This window comes from Somniosus microcephalus, unplaced genomic scaffold (assembly GCF_052327205.1).
Source record: "Somniosus microcephalus isolate GS21.2 unplaced genomic scaffold, FLI_Smic_1.0 unresolved_chr4, whole genome shotgun sequence".
NCBI lineage: Eukaryota > Metazoa > Chordata > Chondrichthyes > Squaliformes > Somniosidae > Somniosus > Somniosus microcephalus.
Window position 1 is genome coordinate 38,938,643 of NW_028225182.1, and position 9,070 is coordinate 38,947,712.

The 9,070-nt window shown below is 50.5% G+C and overlaps 1 protein-coding gene across 1 annotated transcript in view; it reads right to left on the reverse strand.

Annotated features, from left to right (window-relative positions):
• Nucleotides 1-2,495: 2,495 nt before the first annotated feature.
• Nucleotides 2,496-9,070, reverse strand: part of LOC147090583 (rho guanine nucleotide exchange factor 5-like) — a 26,073-nt gene continuing 19,498 nt past the window's right edge. The window contains exons 3-4 of the mRNA XM_085977075.1: nt 7,660-7,801; nt 2,496-4,885 (exon numbers count right to left, since the gene is read on the reverse strand). Coding sequence (XP_085833201.1) covers nt 4,695-4,885; nt 7,660-7,801 — 333 coding nt within the window. The 3' untranslated portion in view covers nt 2,496-4,694. The remainder of the gene's footprint in view (nt 4,886-7,659; nt 7,802-9,070) is intronic.

A 9,070-nucleotide genomic window follows, 5' to 3' on the forward strand; every position in this document is an offset into this window, starting at 1 on the left:
CAATTCTCTAACCATGCTAATATTACCCCCAATTCTGTGAACTCTTATGCAGTAACCTTTCATGTGGCACCTTACCTTATTGAATGCCTTCTGGAAATCCAAATACACCACATCCACTGGTTCACCTTTGTCCACCCTGCTCGTTACATCCTCAAAGAATTCCAGCAAATTTGTTAAACGTGATTTCCCTTTCATAAAACCATGCCGACTCTGCTTTACTGCTTCCTTTAATGAAGGACTGCTGCTGGGCCCTCCAGAGTCCAGGGAATTTTGGTATATTGCAACCAATACCTCCATTATCTCTGCAGTCACTTGTTTTAAGATGCTGGGATGCAGGCCATCTGTTCCAGGGGACTTGTCATCTCTTAATCCCATTATTTTACCAAGTACAGTACTATTTCCATAGTGATTGTCTTTAGTTCCCCCTCCCTGTGGCCCCTTGATTATCCATTATTGGGATGTTGTTAGTGTCTTCTACTGTGAAGACAGATACAAAATTTGTGTTCTCATTTACCCTACTGTTCCTTCTAATATCTTAAACAATTCTTCTTTCAAAAAATATATAGATTAGGCAATTAACCTCACCCAGTTCTGGGCAAATTCTAGCTTTCTTTACTTGGGGGATGGAGTAAGGGAGATGGCTTTGGGCTGGATGGGGCTCCTGTGTGAGGGGAAATGAGACAGAATAAGTCACATCAGCACCATAGCTACAAAAGAAAGACTTGCATTTATATAGCACCTTTTACCATCTCACACTGTTTTACAGCCAATTAATTACTTCTTGGAGTGTAGTCACTGTTGTAGGAAACGGGGAAGCCACTTTGGCCACAGCAAGCTTCCCCCAAACAGCAATGTGACAATGGCCAGGACAATGGGCAGAACTTCCCCTGTACATCTTTGAAATAGTGCCATGGGCTATTTTACGTCCATCCGAGAGGGCAGACGGGGCCTCTATTTAACATCTTATCCCTCCGCACTGCACTGGAGCATCAGCCTAACTTGAGCACAAAGTCCCTGGAGTAGGACTTGAACCCACAACCTTCTGACGTCTAGGCACGTGTGCTACCCTCAGCCACAGCTGACACACTGGGCAGCAACTGGCTCTCGCACAGTTCCCAGTCAGGCTCACTCACACGAATAAACCCCCCCCACCCCCCACCCGGAGCTCATTACCTTTCAAGCCTGAGTAGAGTGGTGGCCCTGCCCCTGGACTACATCATCCACCACCGCCGCTGAAGGGCTGGGTTATGTACTAGCTACGCGACCTCAGCCACGCTCCCCAAGACATCTCGTCCCAGCCCAGTGACCTCCACCGCCAAGAGCACCAATGGGGTGAGAGCCTCCAATGTGCACACTGTGACCTGGATGGATATCGCTCGCTGTTCCTTCACTGCCGTTGTGGCAGAATTCCCTACCCAACAGCCTCACCACAGCACCATCACTCCATGGACCAGAGGTTCAAGAAGGTCCACCACCACCCTGTCGGGCCAACTAGGGAAGGCCTACTCCTCCCAAGAACAAATGTACACAAAAAATGCTCCTGTCAATTTTATCATAAAGACACTTTAATAAACAGCTGTTACTTGAGATTTTCCTCCCGTTTGACTTCCCTGGTTGGATGTTCTGGAGGGGGCAAGTTCTCCCACTAAACTTCTGCTCTTTAAATGGGGTAGTCGGGGACTTTGATTCCATCTCGTTCTCACCCACAATAGGAATGTCCCCTCTCCACTGCAGTAATGAAGAGCTGGATCTGTCCTAGCTGCTCTCCCTCCTGTCAATTGCCCCCCCAGTGTGGAGTATGGCTGCAGACTCCATTCTCAGCATATCAAATGTGTGCTCTGACATGTTACCACATATGTTTCTGGCCCTACCCCACCACTGCACTAATAAAGATCTGGACCTGCCCTGTATGTATACAGTACTGTCCCCTCTGCACTGCGGTAATGGAGACCTCGGCCGTCACTAGCTCCAGGCCTGCCATTCATCCTTGAGGCGCGAGATGGTCACTCCTTCCCCTTGCTGCACAGTACCATTTATTGACTTCTTATGATAGAACTCCAGCAAGTTGCCACTGAGCGATAGCAGGTCGTTGGAGATTGGTGGGGGCGAAGCGAAACAGGGAAACGCAGTTGGGGCATAGCCATTACAGGCAAGCCCTGTCCTACCTGCACCTGAAATTTGTTTAGTGCGTCAAGTGGGAATGGAAGCCAGGGCTCTGTTCAACCCACTCCTTCATTAGCCTAAGGGGGTACTAGGGCAAATCATGGGACTGCCCCCCCCATCCACCATCAAACCTGAGACCTTCCCATCTGCCAGGCCCTGCTCTGCACGACTTGGGGCTCCATAACATTGCACCTTATTTCTAGAACACCTTTCATTGTTTTCCTCCCTTCCTTTCCCCTCCCCCATTATTTATAGGCCCTGCTCCCCACCTTTGCACCCAAATAGTTTTCAATGAAACAAACCTATTGCAGAGAGTGTGGAACAACCCAACACAAGAGAGAACCAATCCAGGCCCCACAACCCAAGAGGCCTCCAAAACCTACAATGTTTTCCGCTCATCTGATTGTGGGGTGGAACCTAAATATAGTGGGGATCCTCTCCCCCGCCAGAATGTGCAGCCCATTGAAGTCAGAGAGATGAACTAACGTTATGTGACAGGATGCCCACGGCTGCTGATCACAAGGGAAGCCTTTAAGTCACATAGCGATTGACTGCAGCACTGAAACCAACTTAATGTTTAAAAAGTCAATTAATTTCTTTGCTCTTCGGGCTGGCACCATTCTGTCGCTGGCTGGGCACCACTGCCAGTTTCTTCCACCCCCAAGGTGAGGTGGGCAGCCCAGTTGTACTATTGATACCATGGAGGACTTCCCCATCCTAAATTCCAGGGTCTGTTTATTTGCATAGATGGGGGAAGGGCAGGAGGTGCACCTACTGGGGTGGGCAGATGTCAGGAGGTCCTCCTGTGGAATTCTGACTCTACAAGAGTAGTGTCCACGTGACTTCAAAGGAGAATGCCTCTCGGGAAAGAGAAGAACTTTCATGGTACCAAGTCAAAGACTCAAGTCAGTGAGCCCCAGGTTGGGCTCCGCCTAACTAAGGATCAGGCCCACGACTTTGCTTCACATTCCCAACTCATTCCTTCAACCCGAGCCCAAGGACCTGGGCTGATGGTCAGCAGTCCGACCACAGCAGCCTTCTGAGGGCCGAGCACCTGTAGTCATTCAAGCCCTGGACTTTCCGCCAGATGCCTGGCTCATGCACCCAACGTTCCCATTCGGCCTTTATATAATTTTTTTTTTTTTTTTAAATCGGGTTCCTCAGCCATTTTTGGGGACTCTTCAAGCGAGACAACAGATTTCCGTGCATCTCGGCAAGCCGAATAACCAAAGCTCGACCGTAGGGAAAATTATGGTGGGCAAAATGTTCGGAGATATGAACGATGACAGCAAACGTCTTCCTGAGGCCGTGAGTTGGAGCGAAGCCTCGGTTAACCCCACTTCCAGCTCTGGCGGGGGGAGGGTTTGGAACGCAGTGACCCTCTACTCGCAGGCAACATCAGGGTGTGTTCAAACATCTGCGTGGCAGTTGCCCCGTTTCCTGGTCAGCTCCATCTCCCGTGCAGTGGTTCTCTCCCAAGATCCTCCAGGGATCCAAACATCTGTCCCCGATGGGACGAAGCCCCCTCCCCGGGCATTCAACGAGTGCACGCAGACAGTTCGAGTGAGCTCAATTATCTCATCACAGCGAGCTGGCTCTCCACTGGCATTGCTCAGAGAGAGTGAGTGAGCTTGGAGTATTCGACCGTGTGAAGTATTATTCTGCTGCTAAGGCAGAGCTGTGTGTATTTAGCCTGTCCTTTTCAAGTCCGCAAAGTCCAAGTGCTGCGGCCAGATAGAGGGGCAATTACTGTCTTCTGTTTTAAAAATATATATATATAAAAAACACCAATCGTGACTAACATCTGAAGCGTGACACACACATCTCAAACACATATATATTACTATCTCGGGACTAGAAACAGTCAGTGGTAGTGTGATCCCGAAAAAAGAGTGGTTTTCCCTTGAAGAAGTTTACTATATTTCCCCCTCCACCCCCTCAGAAACTTTCAAATCCAATGTATTCACTCTCCCCACCTTTCGCTGCGTCCAATACCGCCATCACCACCACCACGAGAAACAGCTCACCCCCGCTGGCCGCGGGATCTTGCCATGCACAAATCACCTCTTTAAAAACTCAAATTGGCTGTAGAGCATCTTGGGATGTTTCCCCCCCATCCCCGAGGATGCGAGAAAGGCAACCAACCAACGGTTCTTCGAAGTCACGCTTAAAACTGGTCAACAGAGAGAGAGAGATAGGCCAGTGCTAAACTGAAGCCCGCACACAGAGCGCCGGGACATCACCAGAGGCAGGAAACAAGTTGCGAGGAAAAAATTGAGGTAAATCAGCAAGTAGTGTTTGGACCTCGCGACCATTGAGCTTCGAAGCAGTTGCATACATTCTAGGCATCTGTGCAGCAGTGTAAGGTTAACTTGTTGCCAGGACTCACTCACTCCCTCCCTCCCTCGTTCGTTCAGATATCGACTGGCCGGTAAGCAACGCTTCTCTGCTGGGCCAGACTGAAAGGCAGCGGTTTTCTTTTGTTTCTTGGAACCGCTCGTTCCCACCCACCCCCCCCGTATCCTGGCTTTTCACAAGGACACGTTGGCTTTCTTCCTTGCCTCGTTGTCCCAGGTCTCGTGCAGTTGCTGAGCTGCTTGGAGCAGCCGGAAGCGGTCCCGCAGGTTCCGTCTGCGCACGTGCTCGTTGGTGATCTCCTGCACGTTTTGACTGGGAAACCAGCCCCTCTTCCCGTTGGACAACTTGGTTCCCTCGAACCAACCTGGCAAATAGAAACACCGTCAACATCTGGTCAGAATCAAACCGAAACTTTGAAACTGATAGGACAAGGCTGTTGCTGTTTATTTTTTTAAATTTAAAAGCATACATAAGAACATAAGAAATAGGAGCAGGAGTCGCCATTCGGCCCCTCGAGCCTGTTCCGCCATTCAATAAGATCATGGCTGATCTTCTGCCTCAACTCCACTTTCCTGCACTATCCCCATATCTCGCGACTCCCTTAATATCCAAAAATCTATCGATCCCTGTCTTGAATATACTCAACAACTGAGCCTCCACAGCCCTCTGGGGTTGAGAATTCCAAAGATTCACCACCCTCTAAGTGAAGAAATTTCTCCTCATCTCAGTCCTAAATGGCCGACCCCTTATCCTGAGACTGTGACCCCCTCGTTCTAGACTCCCCAGCCAGGGGGAAACATCCTCCCTGCATCTACCCTGTCAAGCCCTGTAAGAATTTTGTATGTTTCAGTGAGATCACCTCTCATTCTTCTAAACTCTAGAGAATACAGGCCCAGTCTACTCAACCTCTCCTCATAGGACAATCCCCCCATCCCAGGAATCAGTCTGGTGAACCTTCGCTGCACTCCCTCTATGGTAAGTATATCCTTCCTTAGGTAAGGAGACCAAAACTGTACACAATACTCCAGGTGTGGTCTCACCAGGGCCCTATAGAATTGCAGTGAGCACACAGGATTCTTGCCTTCATAAATATTTGAATATAGAGTACAACAGCAAGGAAGTTATGCTAAATCTTTATCATAGAATCGTAGAATAGCACAGCACAGGAGGCCATTCGGTCCATCGAATCTGCACCGGCTCTTTCGAAGAGTAATCCAGTTAGTCCCACTCCCCACCGCTCTTTCCTCATATCCCTGCTATTTTTTTCCTCAGTCAAGTATTTATCAAATTCCCTATTGAAGGCTACTACTGAATCTGTATCCACCACCCTATCAGGCAGTGCATTCCAAATCCTAACCACACGTTACATAGAAAAGGTTTTTCCTCACGTCGCCTCCGGTTCTTTTGCCAATCACCTTAAATCTGTGCCCTCTGGTTACCGACCCTTCAGCCATTGGAAACAGTCTCTTTATTTACTCTATCTAAACCCTTTGTGATTCTGAACACCTCGATCAAATCTCCTCTTAGCCTTCTCTGCTCCAAGGAGAACAAACCCCAGCTTCTCCCGTCTCTCCACGTAACTGTATCAATCACACAAAAGACTTTGTGTTCCCTTTTGGGTTGTCCGCTAATCTATTACAGGGGGTCTCCGGGAGTGTGTCAGTATTTACAGGGGGTCCCCAGGAGTGTGTCAGTATTTACAGGGAGTCCCCGGGAGTGTGTCAGTATTTACAGGGGGGTCCCCGGGAGTGTGTCAGTTTACAGGGGGTCCCCAGGAGTGTGTCAGTATTTACAGGGGGTCCCTGGGAGTGTGTCAGTATTTACAGGGGGGGTCCCCGGGAGTGTGCCAGTATTTACAGGGGGGTCCCCGGGAGTGTGCCAGTATTTACAGGGGGCTCCCCGGGAGTGTGCCAGTATTTACAGGGGGGTCCCCAGGAGTGTGCCAGTATTTACAGGGGGTCCCCAGGAGTGTGCCAGTATTTACAGGGGGTCCCCGGGATTGTGTCAGTTTACAGGGGGTCCCCGGGAGTGTGTCAGTATTTACAGGGGGGGCCCCCGGGAGTGTGTCAGTATTTACAGGGGGGGGCCCCCAGGAGTGTGTCAGTATTTACAGGGGGGGCCCCCAGGAGTGTGTCAGTATTTACAGGGGGGGCCCCCGGGAGTGTGTCAGTATTTACAGGGGGGCCCCGGGGAGTGTGTCAGTATTTACAGGGGGGGCCCCCAGGAGTGTGTCAGTATTTACAGGGGGGGCCCCCAGGAGTGTGTCAGTATTTACAGGGGGGGGCCCCCTGGAGTGTGTCAGTATTTACAGGGGGGGCCCCCGGGAGTGTGTCAGTATTTACAGGGCGTCCCCAGGGGAGTGTGCGTCAATATTTACAGGGCGTCCCCCCCCCCCCCCCCCCCCGGGAGTGTGTCAATATTTACAGGGCGTCCGCGGGGAGTGTGTGTCAATATTTACGGGGCGTCCCCGGGGAGTGTGTGTCAATATTTACGGGGCGTCCCCGGGGAGTGTGTGTCAATATTTACGGGGCGTCCGCGGGGAGTGTGTGTCAATATTTACGGGGCGTCCCCGGGGAGTGCGTGTCAATATTTACGGGGCGTCCCCGGGGAGTGTGTGTCAATATTTACAGGGCGTCCCAGGGGAGTGCGTGTCAATATTTACGGGGCGTCCCAGGGGAGTGCGTGTCAATATTTACGGGGCGTCCCCGGGGAGTGCGTGTCAATATTTACGGGGCGTCCCCGGGGAGTGTGTGTCAATATTTACAGGGCGTCCCAGGGGAGTGCGTGTCAATATTTACAGGGCGTCCCAGGGGAGTGCGTGTCAATATTTACAGGGCGTCCCAGGGGAGTGCGTGTCAATATTTACAGGGCGTCCCAGGGGAGTGCGTGTCAATATTTACAGGGCGTCCCAGGGGAGTGCGTGTCAATATTTACAGGGCGTCCCAGGGGAGTGCGTGTCAATATTTACAGGGCGTCCCAGGGGAGTGCGTGTCAATATTTACAGGGCGTCCCAGGGGAGTGTGTGTCAATATTTACAGGGCGTCCCCGGGGAGTGTGTGTCAATATTTACCAAGTCCTGCAATCAAACAAAAAACATTGTAAAAATCAGTGAAATTAAAGAGAAAGAAATGGTCTTACCCTCGGGCGATTTCCTGATTACGTTGATGATGTCGGCAGGTTCGAGGCTCAGTTCGTCAGTCTGCTGGGCAGTGTAGGATATCAGGCAGTGCACCTGGGGGCAATCTGTATCGAGGTGGGAGGGGGAAAAAAAATAACTTAAGGTCACGGGGCAGAGAGCAAATTACAATTTTGAGAAAACCCTTAAGTGAATTAAACTGGAGAAATTCGCTGCCCTGTTACCTCTGTGATATAGTCTCCAGGGGAGCCTGCATTGTGGAGTCTTCCACTTGAGCAGAGGTTGGGTCGACTAGGCCTGTATTCACTAGAGTTTAGAAGAATGAGAGGGGATCTCATTGAAATGTATAAAATTCTGACAGGGCTAGACAGACTGGATGCAGGGAGGATGTTTCCCCTGGCTGGGGGGGTTCTAGAACGAGGGGTCACAGTCTCAGGATACGGGGTAGGACATTTAGGACTGAGATGAGGAGAAATTTCTTCACTCAGAGGGTGGTGATCCTGTGGAATTCTCTACCACAGAAGGCTGTGGAGGCCAAGTCACTGAATATATTTAACAAGGAGATAGATAGATTTCTAGACACAAAAGGCATCAAGGGGTACGGGGAGAGAGCGGGAATATGGTATTGAGAGAGGTTCAGCCATGATCATATTGAATGGCGGAGCAGGCTCGAGGGGCCGAATGGCCTACTCCTGCTCCTATGTTTCTATGTTGTGTATTGCGAGTGGGAAACCAGAAAAATCATTGCGACTGTTGGATTTACCAGCCATAGCTCAGTGGATAGCGCTCTCTCGGAAGATCGTGGGTGCGAGTCCCACTTCCAGAGTCTTGAGCCCATGATCCAGGCCGACAGAGAGAGCACGGCGCTGTCGGCAGTGCCGTCTTTCGGATGAGGCCCCGTCTGCTCTCTTGGGTGGACATAAAATATCCCACGGCCAGTATTTCGAAGAAGAGCAGGGGAGTTCTCCCCAGTGTACTGGTCAATAGTTGGCCCTCGATCGGGCACGGGGTGGGTGGTGTGATGAATAGGAAGTAACCATAAAGTGCTAGAAATAAAAATAGGAGTGCTGGAAATATGGTATGTTGGCATTTATTACAAGAGGATTTGAGTAAAGACGTCTTACTGCAATTATATAGGGCCCTGGTGAGACCACACCTGGAGTACTGTGTACAGCTTTGGTCTCCATACTGAAGGAAGGATATACTTGCCATAGAGGGAGTGCAACGAAGGTTCACCAGACTGGTTCCTGGGATGGGGGGATTGTCCTATGAGGAGAGATTGAGTAGACTGGGCCTATATTCTCTAGAGTTTAGAAGAATGAGAGGTGATCTCATTGAAACATACAAAATTCTTACAGGGCTCGACAGGGTAGATGCAGGGAGGATGTTTCCTCTGGCTGGGGAGTCTAGAAC